Here is a 22439-nt window from a genome sequence, read left to right on the forward strand (position 1 = left end):
ATGTCTCTCGTCCGATAACCCTCTCCTTGACGCTGGTCTTCCGCCCTGGCGGTGGTGGTGTCTGATGGGCACTCTGACAGGCTGGTGCTCTGCTTCCTCTCCCAACAGCCTCAGCCCGCCACCGGTAACGCGCCTCACATCATATTCAGGCGCCCTCATGGAGGTCGTTCGGTTTGTTGTGATCGCCCAAAACAGTCCGCCAATCGGTAAGTCAGTCAGTCAGCAGGCCAGCCAGCCAGCCAGCCAGCCAGCCAGCCGGACGGCGTAGCACCCTTGAACGCCGCAGTGCCGGTGTCACCATGGCAACGGATGGAAGGACGATCAAGCTGAGTAGGATTAAGTCACGCTGGTGGCAGGAGTTATACAACACACACACTTTGCCCTTTCTTTGCGTCGGCCCTCGCTGTACTCAGGGAACAGGCAGGAAACGCGCTCTGCCTGTTTCTACGTCAACCTGACCCTCGGCTTCCTGTTCAGAATGATTAGCAAGGACTCGGCAAACCGTTTACCACAATGCAGCGCCAGCAGACGGGACGCTTTAACGCTACTGCTGTGGTGTGTGTGCGTGCGAGTGCATGTGAGTGCGTGAAGAAGAGAGTGAAAGAGGGAAGGCCAGGACGAGAGGACGAGTACAGGCGGACGAGGGGAGGAGCAGAGAGGAGGAGCAGAGAGGAGGAGCAGAGAGGAGGAGCAGAGAGGCGGAGCTGCAGATTTAGGCCTATGAAGCCTGAGGCCATGTGCTGATTCCAACGACGACGTCGTCCGCGTTCAAAGACCCAGGCAGCGCGTCAGGCAGCCGAGCCACGCACCGTAACCACGACGATTCAACCTCCACGCTGCTTTAAGAGAAGCATAGCCCTGCCCCTCACTCTCATCGAGATGAAGACTAGACGAACGGTGATTATCCATTAACAGAACCCGGTACGGTCAACACGGGTCGTGGAGGGACTCGGCACGGGGAGCAAACAATGACTAACAAAGCCAAGATGGCCGACGGCGCCGCCAACCTCCCGACTAATGACAGACAACACTGGGAAGTCTGCCCGGCGCTAACCCGGCCTTAAACCCGGAACGCCGTGTGACCCATGTAAAGGTGTGGTCGCCACACACACACACACACACACACACACACACACACACACACACACACACACACACACACACACACACACACACACACACACACACACACACACACACACACACACACACACAGTGAGGATTCAGGCGTACAACCTAAAGGAAGTGTGGACCTGCTGCCCTGAACACTAGACGGTACGACAGAACTCGCCCTAGCAGGCTTTCTTCACTGTGGTTGACGTGTGGATAAACCATCAAACGACCCAACGGGGGTGGTTGCGGGTCAACAAAGAGTTAAAGGCAGGACGACTGTGACGGCAGCTGATCGAGACACCCACACACCCACCCCCCCACTGCCGCCACGGGTATCCATGGCGACGCCGGGCGGCGCCCTCCATCGCCGGGGGTGACCTGCCCAGACACGCGCGTGTGTGTGTGTGTGAGAGGCTTAGTGGAGGTCCTGGTCATGTACAGTAAGAGTCATGTGGGTGAACCCTCCACGACTCTGAGTCACGCCGGTGAGGGGAAACGGGTTTGAAGGTGTGCGTGCGCTCGCCTCAGCCTCTCTGACCTCCTGTATTACCATGTTTCCTTGTTTTTCAAGCCAATATGTAAAGACGGCGGCAACCCAAACAAAACACAACCCAGGCCTCCTCGTTTGTCTGTGTGACGAACCGGCCAACTCCAGCGCGGCCTGGGGCCCCGTCCCTGGGGCCCTGTCCCTGGAGCCCCGTCCCTGGGGCCACACCGTGCTACGCCCCCCCGAGCCTGGACCACCAGTCAGAGGACGGACCCCAGCGGGACAGAGTGCATTGTGGGCCTGCTGAGGTCATCAGAGAGAGGACCGTATATCCTTACCATGCGGCGTCACTTTGGGAACAACCCGCCGACGCCCAGCCGTCAGGTGACCGGAGCAGACGACAACACAATGTCTACAACGCAACGTCTACAACGCAACGTCTACAACACAACGTCTACAACACAACACAACTTCTACAACACAACGTCTACAACACAACGTCTACAACGTCTACAACACAACGTCTACAACACAACACAACGTCTACAACACAACGCCTACAACACAACGTCTACAACGTCTACAACACAACGTCTACAACGTCTACAACACAACGTCTACAACACAACGTCTACAACGCAACGTCTACAACGCAACGTCTACAACGCAACGTCTACAACGCAACGTCTACAACGCAACGTCCACAACGCAACGTCCACAACGCAACGTCCACAACGCAACGTCTACAACGCAACGTCTACAACGCAACGTCTACAACGCAACGTCTACAACGCAACGTCTACAACGCAACGTCTACAACGCAACGTCCACAACGCAACGTCCACAACGCAACGTCCACAACGCAACGTCTACAACGCAACAACACAACGTCTACAACACAACACCTACAACGCAACGTCTACAACGCAACGTCTACAACGCAACGTCTACAACGCAACGTCTACAACGCAACGTCTACAACGCCTACAACGCCTACAACGCAACGTCTACAACGCAACGTCTACAACGCAACGTCTACAACGCAACGTCTACAACACAACGTCTACAACACAACGTCGGTGGTTCAGAGGCTAAAGGCCGATTTAGGGTCGTTTTAGACGCAGAGACGTGAGCACGTAATTTACACAAGGGACTTGTTTTAGACAAGTTTTGATTTACGGTTCCTTTAAGGTTCCTTAAGGATTGCGCGTGTTGCAAGGGGATTCTCCGCCAGAACAGTAGGGGGAGCAACGAACGAATCTGTGGGCGTGGAAGTGGAAATCGCTGGCTTGTTTATATTTATAATTATCATAATTCGTTCTTGTGTTTTCTTCTTCTCCTTCTTCAAAATTCTTCATTCGCTTCTGTCACGGCCTTTTAAAAATGGCGCTATTATGCTGTAAAACCGGAAATGTGAGACTCCTGAAAGGATGTGGTTAGCTGGCCAATCACAGTCTTTGCGAGCTGCGTAGGGCCGTAGTGTTTTAGTCGCATAGTCAGGAATTTTGGCCGACGCACTTAAGCACGTAAGGGGGGATATTTTACCGCGCAAGGGGGGGTTATGTATCTTACGTGCTTACGCGTTACGAAACAGAGCATATATCGGCCTTTAGATCTCCAGGAAACACGTCGCCGAATGAACTAATCACGGGTGTTCTGCTGCGTGCGTGCGTGCGTGCGTGCGTACACGTGTGTTTAAGCTGTTAAGCAGTTTGACGTGTTGACTTGAACCTAAAATACATTCCAGGCAGCCTTTCTATTTTAACACGCTTGTTCAGCATTCTGTCGTATCATTATGGATGGATTAGTCATGAGACTGGAGGCCATTGTGTCCGATATAAAGACAGACAGGTAGCCTGCTACACAGACAGACAGACAGACAGACAGACAGGTAGCCTGCTACACAGACAGACAGGTGGCCCGACACAGACAGACAGACAGGCAGGTGGGTGGGTAAGATGAGAGGTTGAGGGGGGAGGAGAGAGACCTCTGGTCAAGTCTAACGCGGATCTGATATCTGAGCCCACGGACACCCTACACCCAACCCCCACACACACACACACACACCCTACACCCAACCCCCCCCCCCACACACACACACACACACACACACACCCTAGGGGGGGGGGGGTCTCTCAGCCTGGGGGGGGTCTCTCAGCCTGGGGGGGAGGGTCTCTCAGCCTGGGGGGAGGGGGTCTCAGCCTGGGGGGGAGGGGGTCTCAGCCTGGGGGCGTCTCTCAGCCTGGGGGGGGGGTCTCTCAGCCTGGGGGGGAGGGTCTCTCAGCCTGGGGGGGAGGGTCTCTCAGCCTAGGGGGGGGGGGGGTCTCAGCCTGGGGGGGGGGTCTCAGCCTGGGAGGGTCCTCAGCCTGGGGGGGGGATCTCAGCCTGGGGGGGGATCTCAGCCTGGGGGGGGATCTCAGCCTGGGGGGGGATCTCAGCCTGGGGGGGTCTCTCAGCCTGGGGGGGGGTCTCAGCCTGCAGCCCTCCCTATCACCGGTCTTGTTGGGTCTTGTGCAGGTTCTACGTTTCACGTCAACGCTGTGATTCATTTTCCTACACAACCTGGAGACGCCTTTCTGGTGAAAGCCGCCGTGTTGGAGCAGGTAAAACAATACAGCAGTCTGCCTGGATCAGTGCTCAGCTCACTTTGTGCTCACCTTTTCCACACAGTGCGTTTCTTCATTATTTTGAGCACCGGTCTCAATATAAACTTCCTCTACCGCAGAGTTCCAACAATAATATCACATCCACAAAGTCTCACACCTCTGGCTCGTGTGCCAGGCATCGGTTAAAGGGTTTTCACTTCGCAGGACTAAGAGATCCTCCAGATCCAGCAGGTGGAATACGATGGGAATCAGAATCCCTTTCACATCAGAGCTGAACAGAAGACATCTTAAGTGTGTCGCAAGGCATTTAAAAATCAAATACGGTTAGCCTTTTGTTTGTAATCACCGATTACTGTAATGAACCCTGATGTGATTCAGTGCTGGACCGCTCTCTATACCGGTTCCGTATTGATTATCATAACGGGGCTATCTATGAGCAGACAGAACCAACAGAAGAACCCATGGGCTCCCCAGAGGGGAACACACAGAGACTAAAGAAATATTACATCGTGACACTGCCCAAAAAGAATGCATGAATGAATTTAAAAAAGATAAACGTGTGTGTTGGTGTGTGTGTGTGTGTGTATGCGTGTGAAGAGTGGACGGGCCTTACCTTCTTCTGGTACCAAACAACAGCATCTTTCACTTTGGAAGCCATTTACAGGTCGGCTCTCCTCGACTAGGGCATCTTACACTGGACAGAGAGAGGGAGGGAGGGGGGGGGGGGAAGAGAGAGAGAGAGAGAGAGAGAGAGAGAGAGAGAGAGAGAGAGAGAGAGAGAGAGAGAGAGAGATAAAGGTAGGGGGGGGAAGAGAGAGAGACAGAGACAGATAGAGAGAGAGAGAGAGAGAGAGAGAGAGAGAGAGAAAGGTAGGGGGGGGAAGAGAGAGAGACAGAGACAGATAGAGAGAGGGAGGTAGGGGGAGAGAGACATTGGTGTGAGTGACAGTGTAAACAAGAGGGAGGAGTTCAGAGGTTTATATAGACGCCTCCTGACAGGCAGGTACGAGCATCGAATGACGGCACAGCGAGAGAGCGAGGGGGAGGGACTTAACCTTGCAGGTAGTAATTGGCCCAGAGACACCTGCTCCGGGATTACACGTTAGAAATAAACGGCACAGCTTGATAAACATGCTTCTGTGTTTCACATGGGCAAATAAACCCCCGTCTGGTTTATCTTAGGCACACCATTCATTCTGTCTCTCGCAGCGACCACTCGTGACCACACACCCCACCCTTTGGTTAACCTGTTGATCGGTTCAGTTTAATACGTTTGTGCACGTGCGTCATACCAAGTATGATATCCTACCCACTAGCCTGCACAGGTGAGGACTGACACACACACACACACACACACGATTATTTATCTATATGGGTCAATTTATATTGGTTGATTAGTTAGCATGGTCTGCTTATATCATTACTTAATAGTTGCTTTTCTCAGAATAAATAAAACCCATCCCATAGGAGTCTGGAGTTTTCTTGGCTTCTTATGTGCATGGTCAACACGTTATAAACTACTTACGCGTATAGTAGTGGAGTAGTCTAGTAAAGCGGTCATTGTGAGTTCCTCTGACTGCTTCTGGATGTATAACGGAAACATTCGCTATATCTCTGCACGAGTATAAAGCAGCTTGTACCGTCATCACTGCAGCGCTCAATCACCTGCCTCCATCTCTCAGTCTGGCAGAACACACGGCCGGCCGTCTGGCTCGGGACCAGGGACACCCAGAGAGGACACACTGTCCTCACACACACTCCCAACCCCCCTGACCCCTCCCCCTTTCCCACGCCCCCCCTCAACCATAGGCCAAAACGCACACACCCCAGCCCCCACCCAGACACACCCCAGCCCCCACCCAGACACACCCCAGCCCCCACCCAGACACACCCCAGCCCCCACCCAGACACACCCCAGCCCCCACCCAGACACACCCCAGCCCCCACCCAGACACACCCCAGCCCCCACCCAGACACACCCCAGCCCCCACCCAGACACACCCCAGCCCCCACCCAGACACACCCCAGCCCCCACCCAGACACACCCCAGCCCCCACCCAGACACACCCCAGCCCCCACCCAGACACACCCCAGCCCCCACCCAGACACACCCCAGCCCCCACCCAGACACACCCCAGCCCCCACCCAGACACACCCCAGCCCCCACCCAGACACACCCCAGCCCCCACCCAGACACACCCCAGCCCCCACCCAGACACACCCCAGCCCCCACCCAGACACACCCCAGCCCCCACCCAGACACACCCCAGCCCCCACCCAGACACACCCCAGCCCCCACCCAGACACACCCCAGCCCCCACCCAGACATCCGACGGAGACACTGTATATAAGAAGGAGTGTGTCTGTTGTGTCTAGAAAAACGTCACAACGTTTTGGACGTTGGCCAGTCATAGCTGTTATTCCCCTGCTGAATTGGTCACACACACACACACACACACACACACACACACACACACACACACACACACACACACACACACACACACACACACACACACACACACACACACACACACACACACACACAGTTTCTAGCGAGGAAATTTCACTTGTTTATTCTCCCATCTCATTTTCCCCAGTGAATGATATCTATTTTTATCCGGGAGTTATTTAAATGTTTCCTACCAGACTGCTGGATTTTTCAATAGGCTCCATTTTGTACAAAGTTGACATTGACATTTGTTTGTCCGCGTAGCTATATTTATCCAATGACTCAATCCAACACCTTTCAATAGGGAGTGTGTGTGTGTGTGTGTGTGTGTGTGTGTGTGTGTGTGTGTGTGTGTGTGTGTGTGTGTGTGTGTGTGTGTGTGTGTGTGTGTGTGTGTGTGTGTGTGTGTCTGGTTACTCTGCATTCAGCACAATTATTTGTCTCTGCATCTACACACAAAAAGAAACCACTATGTGTGTAAGAATGTTGCAACCAGTTCTTCAGACTCAGTGCTAAAGCAGTGACAATGTCCTCGTTCTCAAAGCAGCTTAGACAAAACCTCTCTCCAAGCCTATTGAGAGCTTCCATTTGAAACCCTTGCCATGTGTGTATAAGTTCAGTTCTATCATTCTGTGCACACTGAAAGTAAGTACGGACACAGAGAGAGAGAGAGAGAGAAAACATTCACACTAGGCCTGTTCACAAACCCACAAGTGTGTGGTGTGTGTGTTTCCATACCCAGTTTTTGCAAACTGCTTCAGAAAAGGGGTGAGTGTCCGTCTGGGTGTCTGTGCTTGAGGTTTTTTGAGGCGGGTCCTTCATCAACACCAAACACAAGCACCTCATGAAGTGCGTGTTGTGCGTGTTCCCAGGGCCTACAGAGCAGTGACCAAGGGCCTCCCTCAGCCTGGGCTGTCATCTTAAGTCACAGGAAGGGAGCCATTATCTGCTAATCACCAACGATTCAAATCATCTTTCTCCACTTCCTCACCGATTGACTGTCCATCCATCCGTGTCTTCCTGTCTGCTCGGATATGGACTGAACGGCAGCAGAGGGCTGGGTAAGGCTCAGCTCCAGACGCATGCTGCAGACCAGTGGAGAGCCTCTTGAGGAGGGCTCACTGAGAACAACGTTTGATCGCTGGCGTTCATCTCCGTTTGCCGCCCTTGGCTCTGTTTTTGACTCGTTTTTTAGACGGAGCCACCTTTTGTAGGTTAGGCCTAAAAAAAAAGTGGTTCCAGTTGAGGTCATGGGTAGGTAGGGAATTTATTTTATTGTTTTATTTTATTTTTTCCAGCGGCAGCGAATGATAGGTAGGTTGTTTTCATTTAAAAACGAGAAAATTCGCTCATCCTTGTACAGAATGAAGAGGTGCTGTACCAAAACGTAATTATAGTTTGTATCCAAAAAATTATTTATTTATTTTATTTATTTTATTTATAAAGCTCATAAAATAATTTGGGTCGCACATAAATTGACAGGGTCGGTCGGAAACCGGAACCAAACAAATTTTTTTTTTAGGCCTTAAGGGAAGAATGAAGGGAACCATAGTAAAGAAAAGATTAGTAGTATGCAATATTTGTTTGTGAAAGACGGTGCCGATGCGTTGGCAGAGCCGGCACGTTGATGGATGTCAACAGGCTCAGTGATGGCGTCAGAGCTATTTATTTCAAGCAGATTTTTCTAGATTGCGCTGCACCGTGCCATAACCCCCACCCCCTCATCTACTAGTGTTCAGCCACACCTTGATGTCGCTTGGATAAGAGCGCCAAGCGAGACCACAAAGTATCTCAAAAAGGTATGCGTTATGAGGGCTTTAATGTGGCGTAAATACTTCGTCCTCCTGCAGGAGGTAGTATCCATTCATTATCACCTTTATTATTACCTGCACTAAATACATATTCTATTTTAATTTCCTTCAAGGTTCGGGATTTTACAACATCATTGATTCCACTTTATTTTGGAAAAAATAAGAATTACATTTATTTTATGGACAGAATCAATGCAAACCGTTTGGCCGCCACCCTCACCACATGTGTGCACAAACGGGATTCATTCCCAAGACTAATATTTAATACCTGATTAAAGCTGTCCTGTTAGACGGCTTGACAGACAGACTGACTATTGGAGCTAAAAGCAGAAGCCAGACGTCCAAGGCAGCCGTCTGCCCAACACAATAACAGAACCACATGTCGGAGCAGAACACGCCACAACAAGCGACCGGGCCGCGTTCCCATGGTAACCAGATTACCCTCCACCACAGCGCCACCGACGGACGCTGTAATCCCGCGGCGGGCCGTAAGACCGGGGCGTTTAGCGGCCCGCCAGCCGAGCAGCGGGCTTTACGCGGTAATCAGCGTAAAACCCTGCCTATTTAAAGATGTGAAACTCTGCATATTACCGAGTCATCCGACGCCAGCCGGGGAGTCAACACACGCACGCACGCACTGTCCCCGACAAAGCTCGCTAAACGACAAGCTCAGCGTCGATGGTAGGTCATTTGACGTTGTGGTTTGCGAAAAGCGTTTTGCCCAGAAAGGCTCTTCTCTCAAAACCAAAAAGAAACGCCGACGACTATGAAAGTCTTCAATGTTTTTATTTTCTAACTCCGATCAAATGATAGCATCCTGACCACACACACACACACACACACACACACACCTCTCTTTGTGTCTGTCAGGTCTTAAAATAAAACATCCCCATCACGTTGTTGACCCACAGTCAGGAGACGTGTGCAGCATCATTAGACAACACAGCTCTATCCCTCTCTCTGTCTCGGCCACACTCAAACACACACAACAAGCGTCACCAAAACAGACGTCCAGAACCTATATTCTGCTATGACCTCAGTCTGGGGGCCATTCGTCACAAGCGCTGACCCCGTTTGACGAGAGCAGTAGAAGGAGAGACAGAGGGAGAGAGAGAAAAGCCTTGTACGAGGCTGGTGAGCAAGAAGTATTAAAACCACACCACAGAAGAAGAAAATGACTTTCAAGTCCTAACTTCTGAATAATTAATCGTACCATAATAAAAAGAGCTTGGCTTTGGTTGATCTTGATAAACTACGGTCGGACAGTGGTTATGGAGACGGTCTTAAGGTGTTAGTGGGGTCAGACTGGTTGGGTTCCCTAGCTGCAGGTGAGGGGCGTCGTCCAACGCTGGCACACCTGCGACACACGCGTTCCAGATGGGCCATGCAGACATTGGAAAACCACCACTGGGAAGGAACCACTACTGGGAAGGAACCACTACTGGGAAGGAACCACTACTGGGAAGGAACCACTACTGAGGAACCACTACTGGGAAGGAACCACTACTGGGAAGGAATGGGCACGAGTAGTAAATTCCAAACTCGAGTGATCGAAGGAATTCCTCGAGGTGAATCGAGTACTCGTTAAATCAAATCTATTTTTAGAATGCAACGCATCTGCAGCAGGAATAGGCCTGATGATGAACGGCAATATTACCAACCAAACATGTAATGCTTATTCTCCATCAAAACAGTCAGAGTTATCAGAGTATTCATTATTTATTTTTGCAAACGTTCAAAACACATTTTCCTTACAAAAATAAATATGCGTCTCACAATTTAAATCACGTCGAACCAAGGCCTGTAACAGTTTAAAAAAAACAAAAACGAAACAAGTAGCCTAACCATTGCAAATAATTTAAAGCTGCAAATAAAACGGCAGCAAATGGACTATGGAAATACTCAGCGTTGTGATCTTCTCTACACGCCCGGGATTACAGCTGCGTCTTGCGGCGGTGAAAATAGCCGACACACTTTCACCGTTGTTGCGGGTCTGCTTTCCCGAACTCACCGTTGTGTTTCAGGAGCATATGTTGCCGCATAGTACTTTCTGGTAGCTCGATTTCGCTTGGCATATTTTACATTTCACCTTATGATCTCCTATTTCTTTAAAGTATTTCAATTCTTCGCTGCGCTTTGCTTTAACCGCCATCTCTTTAACTTATTGAATTCTGGCGTGCCTGCACACGGCACGGAACGCGCCATGGAAATGGATGCATTTAATTAGGGGTCCAAGCCAACAGGTTGGATCCCTATTGTTTTTGTAAGGATTTTTCCTATTATACTTACCTCCCTAAAAGTGGGACCACAGCCCAAACCGTAAATGGTGCCGACACGCCAATTGCATGACTAGATCCAGATCTCTTCGGACTATGCAGACGACAAAATCCAGACACGCCGGTCACTAGGTGGCGCTATACCAAAGAATACGCGTTTGGGGCTATAACTCCCACACCGAACCTCCCACATTCAAAACCTTGTACACACAGATTCACTGGAGTCTGCTGCATCTTTTGGCATAGGCCACGCCCATTTGCGTCTAGAATTTTTTTTCGCAAAATCGCGAAAACCGCAAAACTGTTTTTTCGCTACTCCTCCCACATTTCTCGACCAATCAACACCAAACTTTGCACACGGCATCTTCAGACGCACACGCAAAGAAACCCTCAGACAGTTTTTTGATCCGACTTTCGACGACGAAACGGTAGCGTTTTGAATATTGGTTTATAAGCTAAATTTGACGTGGAAAATCAAAAATCAAAAAAAAAAAAGAATTAGACATCGGATCGAGTCCACATTTTACACACATGTCGGGGCTAGCCTTAATGTCATTCGATAAAAAATTCGGAAGATTTCGCCATTAGGGGGCGCAATAAACGAGGAAATTGTATATCTTCTACAAAATTTCGCCGCGAGAACGCGTCACTGACTTCTCGCTACTCCTACCACAGTCAAATCCTTTGTATCCACAGGTTCAGGGTAGCGTTTTGAACACATGCTTCGCGTTGTGCCGGCGAAATGCACATTTCTTGTCGCGTTGTGCCGGCGAAATGCACACTTCTTGGACCCCTGCATAACTGCTTGCAGTTCTAGTTTACTTTGTGCCCACGTCATGCGTTAGTGGCGCCAACAGAAAATGTATACATTTGCTACATTTGCAGAAAACTTTGTGTGTATATGCAAACTCTTGTTTGCCTGTCCACCAACCGAGTTCATTTGTAACGAGGAGTACTCGAGTAATCGATTCCTCACGCCCATCCCTAGAAGGAACCACTACTGGGGAACCACTACTGGGAAGGAACCACTACTGGGGAACCACTACTGGGAAGCACCACTGGGAAGGAACCACTACTGGGAACCACTACTGGAAAAGCGTTTCCGTATGGAAGCTGCAGTTTCAATTTATGTTTGTGCCTACATATTATTTGTGGATGTGCATCATGTATATATGCATGCCTTTCTGCGTCTTGCAGATCCAAACAATACTTCCATAGCTATGACGGTGAGAAGCTACCTGGCTGAACGGGTTGCTCAGGGATGCTTGGGGCTCGTAGACACTTTCCAACTGAAGTTCTTGTGTACATCAAAGGAATTAATAAAGATTTTTTTTTTTCACTTGTCGGTCTATTTTCGTGAGCCCGACCGCACTGAGCTTCACTGCAGCGTCCGCTTTAAGGTTTACTGATATCGGTTTCTGAATTCCCCATCTTATCTGCAGACCAGAAACTGAATGCACGAAGAACATAGCATCAGAATGCCAGCTCTGTGTTTGTGTGTGTGAGTTTGATAAAATGGATTTTGCAAGCCTTTACTCCACAATTAAATGTAGACTTTTTTTGTGATACAATTGTGAAAATTACCTGTTCACTGTGAAATACTGCCAGTTTCACCAAGGTATCAGGCAATTCTACGAAGATCAAATACAAAATTCAAAACAAACAGAAGAACTACAAACATGAAAAACACAGGGACTCATTCTATGCAACGATACGAACCGACGAGAGGAAATATGCGTAATTTATAAATAAGGCAGAGCCTGAAGAAAGCAGGCAGGGTTCCGGTGTGCGGCCAACGCGTGATGCGTAACCCTAGAGCTGTGTTCTCCGTCTTATCTCCAGAACCGCTGCATATTTAATGAGGGAAGAGCGAGGCAGAGCTGTGTGTGTGTGTGTGTGTCTCTGTGTGTGTGTGTGTCTTTGTGTGTGTCTGTGTGTGTGTGTGTGTGTGTGTGTGTGTGTGTGTGTGTGTGTGTGTGTGTGTGTGTGTGTGTGTGTGTGTGTGTGTGTGTGTGTGTGTGTGTGTGTGTGTGTGTGTGTGTGTGTGTCCCGACACCGTCCACCGCTGAAGCTCCACCCTCCACCATGACGCCATCGCTCTGTGGCCAGGTTCCTTATGACCATCACATCCAGCAACCATGTGGTCTTTGAAGTCATGCACGTCAAACTGCATCCATAGCAACAAATCACTGCACCGTACACAGAGAGCTTATAAGTCGCTCACAGGCCAACTGGCAAAAATTGATAAATATTGAGAAAATAGTTGACTTGCTACAAACTCTTCTGCAGTTTACCAAAGACAAACAAAAAGAAATGTAATACCCCTGACGGTAAAATTACACGAGTTGAAGCGCCTGAGGTGACAGTACGCATATTTACACAAAGCAACTGTAATCGTTCTCAGAAACTCATTTTCCATTTGCGTTATTATTTCTGCAAATGTTGTTGAAACCTTTTGTGCTAATGACGTGACAGTAAATCTCCTCCCGTTAAACGTCAACACTGGTTGGCTGTCGGCTAGTTGTAGAACGACCGCAATGTGCTCCACGAGGATCAGAATAATAACAGGTGTTGTGTTAGGATGGGAGAAGTTCCTCCATATAGATTCCTCCAAGAGGAGGCCCACCTGGTTGTCCCAGGTCAACTCACTGCCACTATTCTGCATCTTAACCCTCCTATTTTTACTGTACCACACACACGCACGCACGCGCGCGCACACGCACGCACACAAATTAGGGGCAAAGCTTGACATTTGGAAAACAAAACAGTGGGCAAAAGAGTCGAGACATGTTTTGTTTGGGAAAGTTGCGCGGAGCTCCTGCTGCTCTAGTCCTTGGTTTTGATTACGCTTTTTCTAGGAGAAAGCGTCTGCACACACAACTCGGCGGCCGCACACAAATGATCCCAGTGTCTATGAATCAGTCGTCATCATCAATCAAATCCCTCGCAGTCGCTGAAGTCATCCCCATAAGCTCTTCAACACAACTCACACCGTCAGCCCCATGTCTGTCAGAGAGACACACAGCCTACAAAATAGCAAGTGACAGAAGGACAGACAGACGCAGCGAGTGACTGACTCAAAGGGGAAACAACCGGGCCATCAAATGAGACGCCGCTCTAGGAAACAGTGAGGTCTGTTTAGTCAGCAGTCTGGATAAGACACTCTAGTCAGTGAGGTCTGTCTAGTCAGCAGTCTGGACGGGAGACCCTAGGGACAGTGGAATCGTGCCCGGTTGAGATGCACAGAGACTCCCGTCATTGGCACAGACGAGCAGTGTATGCAAACCAGTAGAACTACCAGATCTCAAATTGGTCACGTCGGTTGCTGTGAGCCTGTTATACTATTCTGCACCGATAGAGCCGGCAGATGAGGCTAAATAGATGAGCCCTTTTTAACACAATGAAGGTTTGTATCGCAATAGTGTTACCAATGGTAAACAGTGAACACCATTTGTATTTTTCCCTGCCATTTTCAACCCCCTGTTTAAGGGCAAGTTAGTTTTCTTATAAGATTTAATTAAGACAAAAAAATGGGTATGGAGATGAAAGGGTAGGGATGATAGGGTAGTAAAAAGCACCTGTGCTACCGATATATCGGACTTCACTGCAAACTGCTTTGGCTAAAAGCACCTAAAAAATTATTAAATGTAAAATGTTTTACTTTTCATACTTTCATGAGATCACTCAATGACGATAAACAATCAAAAAAAATACATTTCCTAGACAAAACCAAATTCACCAAAATACAGGGCTCGAGGCCACCGTCTTCTATAATGATATAAAGATGTTATTTTAAGATGGTTAAACCCACAGACCCGATTTCTTGTCTGGGTTACTGCGGAACGTGACACAATGCCAGACTTGTAGGTGCCACTTTTCAAAGTAAAAGCATAGCAGTTCCAAGCTTTAACAGACAAGGTCGGTTTATTCAAATAGGACTTTTTACTTTGTAAACTTTAAACAAGTGATATTCAAGGGATTTTCTAAAAGGTGCATTTGTGTTCAATAAAAAACACGTGGAAAATATATGTAATCTTGTGAAATGCTATTACGTTTGTATCTAGGAAGTTGAGTATGCTGATTCGATTCGGATGCAAAAACAAAACAAAAACTGGTGACTATATTTTAATGCCTGTCCAGCCCACTTTGCATTTGACCAAAAAATGAATGTAATGTAAACCGCTTCTGTGTACGAGTATGCCATTACAAATATAAGTTAACATTGCACAGCAAGTAGATCCTGCACAACTGCACCGTTGTTAGAGCATAGTGTTGCATTAAATTGTCAAGAACATGTTCAATAAACAGATGAAATTATTTTGAGGGGAAGGGGGGGGGGGGGGTGCAAATAATGACAATGCGCTTTTCTTGAGTCGCACATATATGCAGCAAAAATATGTTGGTTGGCAACCAAGTGTTGCGGATAACCAAAACACCCCGTCTCCCCCAAACACCCCATCTCCCCAGACCTGATGGGATAACTGTCCCTTCTCCAGCCCCAACAGACCTCCCGTTATACTCACACATTGCTTACTCGACAATAAACACCACATAGGATGTACAAAGGAACCCAACTACAACGACCTGCAATTTTTCAAACAACCATCTTAGAGAATACATTTGAATATACGAGTGTATATCGGTGCATCTAGCCCGTTCAAGCACAACATCAACGTTAGAGACGTGTGCCCGAGTCGGAGAGTAACGTTAATGCAGAGACGACCGAGGACTGTACCCAGCGGTTAGCCGAGGCTAGGCTAGCGCTGCTACCAGGCAGCACAAAGACCCCGAAGGAGAAACGCTAACCCCTTCAAATATTAATAATGCGCTAGTGGTCGGTTAGGTTAGTATGAAGACCCGGTCCGGCAGGTCGCTCGGCTTACCTCGCTGACTGAACCTCTCCGAACCGGCTCGGTGACTCCGATGTACGGTCAGTGTAGTGCGCCGCGTACCGCTGCCGGAGGAGGATGCATTCTGTCGGGCTGAAGGAGAGCCGCACTGCTCCTTCCCTCTCTGGGTACACTCAGAGGATTACCGAGGAGTCGGCGGTAGACGCGCAGCGAGGATCTCGGGGGATTACCGAGGAGTCGGCTGTAGCCGCGCAGCGAGGATCTCAGGGGATTACCGAGCAGACGGCTGTGGACGCGCAGCGAGGATTTAGTAAAAGCGAGCCCGTCGCTGCCGATTTTCAAGAGTAGTTGGTCATTGTTGTGTGTTTGACGTTGACTAAGCGTGGTGCAGGTAAGGGTGAAATAGTAACGTTAACGGTGTTACTGGTACCAGCGATTAATGTTCACGAATGCAGCGGAAAACGTCAGTTTGAAAGACTTCTCTGACCTCTAGTGGACGCACTGTTGTGCGCTGGAAAACAGACGTTACGGTAAACGCGGATTGTTCAATTTATCAATTTGTTCTTGCAAAAACCTTGAACAAGAATGAGTTAGAAAAAGGATGGTAAACATTATTCTTCAACAGCCTTTGGGGATGCATGAGAACAATCTAAAATGTAGATAGAATGATGCATGCAGAAGTATGGCCATACATATTCACACGGTGGGCTTCAAATGTATCCTGTAACGATAGCCGGTCTTACTGAAGCCATACGTACCAAGACACCAATATTCATATTGATTATTTTATGCTAATTAAGACTCAACTACAAAGAAACGCGTCATGTGACCCATCCGCTCACTTCTGCGCATGACCGTTACACCAGTGAGGTCCACTGCTAGTAAATAATGTTGACTGTTCCCTTGCATTAATGTATTTCCTTACTCCTTAGGTCTTAAAGTCAAGTTGAACAATCAGAACGAATTATTAACAGAAGGTATTGGCGGGCTCTGACAAGGAGGTACGTTGGAGTGGGGTCAGAAACTGGATCGCAGTGGCTAGCTCTAGCTAGGAGGACGTTCATGGGTATCTGTCATCTTCTCCTTCGCTCCAGGTAGGTTTGTTTCTCTCTCCGGTATCCCCGGGATCTACCCGCAGACCAGAACCATGTCGTTAGCCCAGAGGGTCCTGCTCACGTGGGTCTTCACCCTGGTCTTCCTCATCATGCTGGTGGTGAAGCTCGACGGGAAGGCAAGCGCTCTTTATCGATCTCATGCATGCATCGTGTGACCGAAAGACAACAGCGGCTTCCTTAACATTGGCAATGATAAGAGGAATGATCTGCTAATGTCATTGCGATATGGAATCCTAGTTTCAATGTAATGCAACAATAAAAAAAGACATCTTTATACATTGGCCTCTGTCGTTCGATAAAGAATGGACAGTTTATATGTAGCCTATATGTTTTCCTGATCTTATTGAAATCTAATAAAATAATAAAAAATAAAATAACCCATATTGTAGTCCCAGTGTTTGAGTTGCCATACTATACCTAATAACCGTTCTTCTTCCCTCAGGTGCAGTGGAACTGGTTCCTCATCTTCCTCCCCGTGTGGGTCTTCGACGGCATCCTCATCATCATGCTGGCCGTCAAGATGGCGGGCCGCTGCAAGCCCGGCTACGACCCGCGCAACGGCTCCCCGGCCCTGCGGCTGCGGGCCTGGTACCTCACGGCCATGCTGCTCAAGCTGGGCTTCTGCCTGAGCCTCTGCGCCAAGCTGGAGCGGCTGGCCGACATCAAGCTGACCCTGGTCTGCATCCCGCTGTGGACCGTGCTACTGGGGGCTCTGGTGGAGCTGGGGCTCAACATCTTCCCCGAGAGGAGGGAGGCCTGAGGGGGGGACCGCGGGGGAGGGGGGAGCTGGGAGGGCGACCAGGCACTACGGGACTCCCCGGAGGAAAAAGGCACCATCATGATCGCATAGATTAATGTTATCTTCGGATCATTTTAGACAATCGACTGATGTTGCAGGATCCAGATGTGCGCGCCACTATTGGAGGACTACACATCTGCATTCCCCTCTGGGAGGCAGGGCTGATCTCAGTCATGGTTCACACAAACTAATGATGCATGATTCTGAATATCTGAGACGCTGAACCGTGTAGGAGGCAGATGCATAATACGGACTACACATCTGGAAAGTCTCGTTTCCCTGTAATGAAGAAACAGGGGAGATGGGAGGGCTGGACTGGACTGATGTCCGGGAGGACACATGGAAGTGTGCATGGTCATCTTCCTAACCTCGGTGGTGACCCATCGGAGATGCTTTTGCGCAACAGCTGCACAAAACTTTTGGCCATCAAGTTGTTAAAAGCGTCTTGCGGAATGAAAAGAAGACCAGAGAAGCTTATCTGTTAAGAAAAGATACCTGAAGCGTGGCTCAATGCTGCAGAAGGAGACTCCACGTTAATGTTATCTTCTACTGTTTGAACGAACACTGGACGAGTTAACTCCCCGGTTCATCTGACCTGTCCCATGGAGAACACGAGGTCCGCACTTAGTGGAACCTTGCATGTGATGTGGAACGTGACACCAGGGGCCTATTGTCTATACGATGAAACAACTTAAAAGCCTTTTTATACTTTTAGCTGTTCGATGATAGATGTAGTATGTTTTTGATACATACTAAAATAATCTTAGGTCTAACTGAACTGTTTTTGTACTTGTACCATTAAGATAATCCTCCATCTTGAAGTAGGCCAATAACCAGCCCAATCATTCCATACTCTTTGAACTACAAGCAAGGTGCTGTTGACCTTGTGCTATGTAAATGTTGAACTCTGAGCTGCTGTGAATATATAAGCTGTTTATTGCGTCTTTGCACTAATGTCCAACGTAAGAGAAAATGTACCTGTACATAGAGGTGAGCCTGTAAGGAGAGTTGACGCTGTCTAACGTGGGGAATGACTATGTTCAATGGACTTACTGAAATAAGTGATACACAGAATACCAATACCTTTTCCTGTGGGGGTTGCGTGTATTCATTCAGTGTTCATTAAGGAGTTGTCTCTTTAAACCTTAGGGCCTTGATTTAAACAGCATGTATTATCTATTCCCGAGGGGAGGTTATGGAAACTTGTCAATTTTTGTGAAATCCATACTTTCTTTCCCCCTGTAACATTGTTTTGGCCTATCTTGCTCAATAATTTTAATTTCAAGAAGGAAAATAACATTGACATAAAATATTGGGCATTGGTCAGAATATGATTGAATAAATTTTCCAGTGTACATAACGTTATCTCTTTAGGCAGCTTATTAAACCAGTGCCCAAGGGTAGTACTATAAGCTCATAAATACACATGTAATATAAACAACAATCAAACATAAACAATTCAGTGACTAAGTATCTATTAAAAAAACACATCAACACTATTGATGACGATTATTGAAATCGGAGGACCAAAAACGAGGGCTATAATAAAATATGGTGGAATCTAATATTTCCGTTTTAAGGATGTCTCTTCTTATGTCTGAACTCACAAGGGGTGAGGGTGGTGAATAGAAGGTTCTGTGTTCTGTCAGGTGTTGTAAAGCCGCGAGGGCGTAGAGAGAGGCGTGGTTGGGTGTGAACGAGTGTCCGCTCGGCCTCTCGACTCCTCCGGGACATCACTTCCTGTGACTTGCGGGTGCAGCGCCGGAAGTGTCTCGCTCTCTCCACAGCACATGTTTCTATCGAGTCTCAAACGGCAGGCTCTAATTATAATAAGGGCCCTATGGGGGGGTTCTTGACTATAGTGAAACATATTCTTTGCTCACTGAGTCTGTTGCAGAGAGCAAAGTGGGTGACTGCAAATAGGAAACCCAGATCCCCTACCCTAACCCCATTACGGCCGCGGAGATAAATATTGAGTGGGCGTTGACTCTTGCACAGTAAAATGATTAGTTCTCGAGCTGGAACAATCGACATGACTTCTCTCTCTCGCACAGGGAGCTCATCTCAATGCTGATTCTATTGGGACAATAGAAGGCACCTGCATGCTTAAAACTAATAAACGCTAATTAGGAATTTGGGATATTAAAGGCTACATATTATACCACCAGATGTGAGTGTGATTTGCCATTGCAAGCCGTTTTGAAAATGTGCAGCTTCTGACCTCACAGGTGGGCGTGTCCACCTAGATGTGTGACGGATAGAGGAGCAACGTTTGCTACAGTCCACTGGGTTGTATTATCAGTAAGTTATACCACAACATGAGGCAGGAAGACATTGAGGTTAAGAGTCTTATACAATACCCCCCCCCCCCCACACACACACACACGCACACACACGCAGCCATATTGGAACCTTTTATTAACTAGGCTCATATATTTAAAGTATAAATCACATTACTAAGTTTTTCCTGTTTACAAAAAATATTATGTACACTACAGTGCTGACAGTTACAAACCACAGGAACAAAAAATAGAAAAGAAAATGCAAACCAAAAAGGTTTATATAAATAAACTCTGAAAAACAATGCAAGCCCCTGAAGATAAAGATTTCTCGTTTTTTTTAAACGAATCATCTGTACAAATGCAGGAGAGCTGGTGAGCTCTCTGTAACATCAGATCCCAGCAGGGCCGTCAGGGAGACGTTCTGCATGCAGCAGTCTCAGCTGCTGGATTCATTATTTAACGCTCCCCAGAATCCAATAGAGTAAGGAGAACATGTTGTTTTAGGTGGATAAGGCAATCAAAACCCTAGACCCCTTCGTTTCTCAAGCCGAGCACATTATTAAAAATAAAAAATAAAAATCCCAGCTCTTCTGTTAAGGGTCAATTATCTGGATGGAGGAATACATTTCCGCCCCAGTACTGCTGTTCTCAGATGCCTCAACAGGACCACCGTATTGTAATGCGCAACTCAACAGAACCTAACAAGACGGCAGTTTATAGGAGCGCTCCGGATAAAACATTCCTCGTGAAGAAGGAATAACTTAGGCTGTGTCCCGACCGGGGAGCGATGCCATTAAAGGAGAGACGGCTCCGTGGCTCGGTGCCATCTCCGCCCACCGCCGCAGTCCGCAGGCACCAGGGAACGCTGCTGAGCTACATACGATAGGTATTATTTATTCCAACATGTACCACCTAAAGTTGATACAATGCTGATGTACACAAGTACACCTCAATGACCACAGTTGACATCCATTTATAGAAGGATAAGGGTACCCAATGATCAATGTTTTAAGTTAAGGTTAAGTTAGGTTATTGTTATAGTAATAACATGAACCTCTCTAAGAGTTAGTGGGTAGGGTTAGTGGGTTTTCATTCACAGTGCAATGAGAATTCCACAAATGTATAAACCTTTCGATTTGATATTTAAAAAGTCCAAAAGCTTTTACACCCAGAAGAAATATAAATCTTGAATTTCAATTGGACCTGTCTTATAGCCACTGCAGAACACTATCGTGATAAATTTGCTTTCAAGGGAGCATTTTAAAAGCCACTGGCGTTAAAAAGGCATGTCACTGTTTAAGATGCTGAAGTCCCCAAATTAACGAGAACTGGCATCGGAAGAACTTGGAACTGCCCCTAAAAATGAAGAGAGAGGTGCAGTCACTTTACATGAAAGATATTTTCGCTTATCACTTTAGCAATCTAGTTAGTAAGGTAGTTATTACTCTAATCACTTTTGATACAACATCAGAAATGTTGTCAAACCGTTGAAAAAAAGGAATTACATTAGTAGACGCAAGTCTGGCTAGAAAAAGTTATCTGATGAAAAGGTTACAGTCCTCCATTGTCAAAGTAAGTGCAAATAAAAGTTTAATTCATGTGGTCAGCATGTCAATATTGTCAAGGCAATAATTTAAATATTACATTGTCTTGATTATTGCTCAAAATACATTATTGGGAAGTAGTATTCATGACAGTCAAACTGTCAGCCACTTTGGAGGGATTAAATAAGGTAGGGCGAACGCATCAAAGACCAAACTATTAGAGTCCAGTGACTAAAACACCGTTGATACACAGAGGAGTACACCTGACATCCTAGAGATGGAAGAACTCGCTGCAAGAGAGATGTGTTGACCCACTGGGTTCAGCCCAGACCGTAGACTGACCCACTGGGTTCAGCCCAGACCGTAGACTGACCCACTGGGTTCAGCCCAGACCGTAGACTGACCCACTGGGTTCAGCCCAGACCGTAGACTGACCCACTGGGTTCAGCCCAGACCGTAGACTGTGTTGACCCACTGGGTTCAGCCCAGACCGTAGACTGTGTTGACCCACTGGGTTCAGCCCAGACCGTAGACTGACCCACTGGGTTCAGCCCAGACCGTAAACTGTGTTGACCCACTGGGTTCAGCCCAGACCGTAGACTGACCCACTGGGTTCAGCCCAGACCGTAGACTGACCCACTGGGTTCAGCCCAGACCGTATACTGACCCACTGGGTTCAGCCCAGATCGTAGACTGTGTTGACCCACTGGGTTCAGCCCAGACCGTAAACTGTGTTGACCCACTGGGTTCAGCCCAGACCGTAGACTGACCCACTGGGTTCAGCCCAGACCGTATACTGACCCACTGGGTTCAGCCCAGACCGTAAACTGTGTTGACCCACTGGGTTCAGCCCAGACCGTAGACTGACCCACTGGGTTCAGCCCAGACCGTATACTGACCCACTGGGTTCAGCCCAGATCGTAGACTGTGTTGACCCACTGGGTTCAGCCCAGACCGTAGACTGACCCACTGGGTTCAGCCCAGACCGTAGACTGACCCACTGGGTTCAGCCCAGATCGTAGACTGTGTTGACCCACTGGGTTCAGCCCAGACCGTATACTGACCCACTGGGTTCAGCCCAGACCGTAGACCGACCCACTGGGT

The 22439-nt window shown here is 48.1% G+C and overlaps 2 protein-coding genes across 7 annotated transcripts in view; one reads left to right on the forward strand and one right to left on the reverse strand.

Moving 5' to 3' along the window:
* The window catches only part of LOC115541960 (putative homeodomain transcription factor 2), a 45694-nt gene extending 29911 nt beyond the window's left edge, over nucleotides 1-15783 (reverse strand). For 2 of the 6 annotated variants that reach the window (XM_030353949.1, XM_030353947.1), the window contains exons 1-2: nucleotides 15629-15779; nucleotides 4820-4900 (exon numbers count right to left, since the gene is read on the reverse strand). In XM_030353949.1, coding sequence (XP_030209809.1) covers nucleotides 4820-4864 — 45 coding nt within the window. In that variant the 5' untranslated portion in view covers nucleotides 4865-4900; nucleotides 15629-15779. Of the gene's footprint in view, nucleotides 1-4819; nucleotides 4901-15628 lie in introns of all 6 variants that reach the window. The other 4 variants (XM_030353945.1, XM_030353946.1, XM_030353950.1 and 1 more) reach the window with 3 other exon arrangements.
* A 625-nt stretch (nucleotides 15784-16408) lies between these two features.
* Nucleotides 16409-19088, forward strand: LOC115541964 (transmembrane protein 60). Its single transcript, XM_030353953.1, has 3 exons — nucleotides 16409-16596; nucleotides 16690-16826; nucleotides 17153-19088. The coding sequence occupies exons 2-3, from the start codon at nucleotides 16743-16745 to the stop codon at nucleotides 17468-17470; spliced, it is 402 nt and encodes a 133-aa protein (XP_030209813.1). The 5' UTR covers nucleotides 16409-16596; nucleotides 16690-16742; the 3' UTR covers nucleotides 17471-19088.
* Nucleotides 19089-22439: the final 3351 nt, after the last annotated feature.

The sequence above is a fragment of the Gadus morhua genome, chromosome 4 (genome assembly GCF_902167405.1).
Source record: "Gadus morhua chromosome 4, gadMor3.0, whole genome shotgun sequence".
NCBI classification, from domain to species: domain Eukaryota; kingdom Metazoa; phylum Chordata; class Actinopteri; order Gadiformes; family Gadidae; genus Gadus; species Gadus morhua.

Coding starts and splice junctions, on each gene's coding strand:
- LOC115541964 (XM_030353953.1), top strand. CDS start 16,743: ATGTCGTTAGCCCAGAGGGTCCTGCTCACGTGGGTCTTCACCCTGGTC. Junction 16,827..17,152: donor TGGTGAAGCTCGACGGGAAG/GCAAGCGCTCTT, acceptor TTCTTCCCTCAG/GTGCAGTGGAACTGGTTCCT.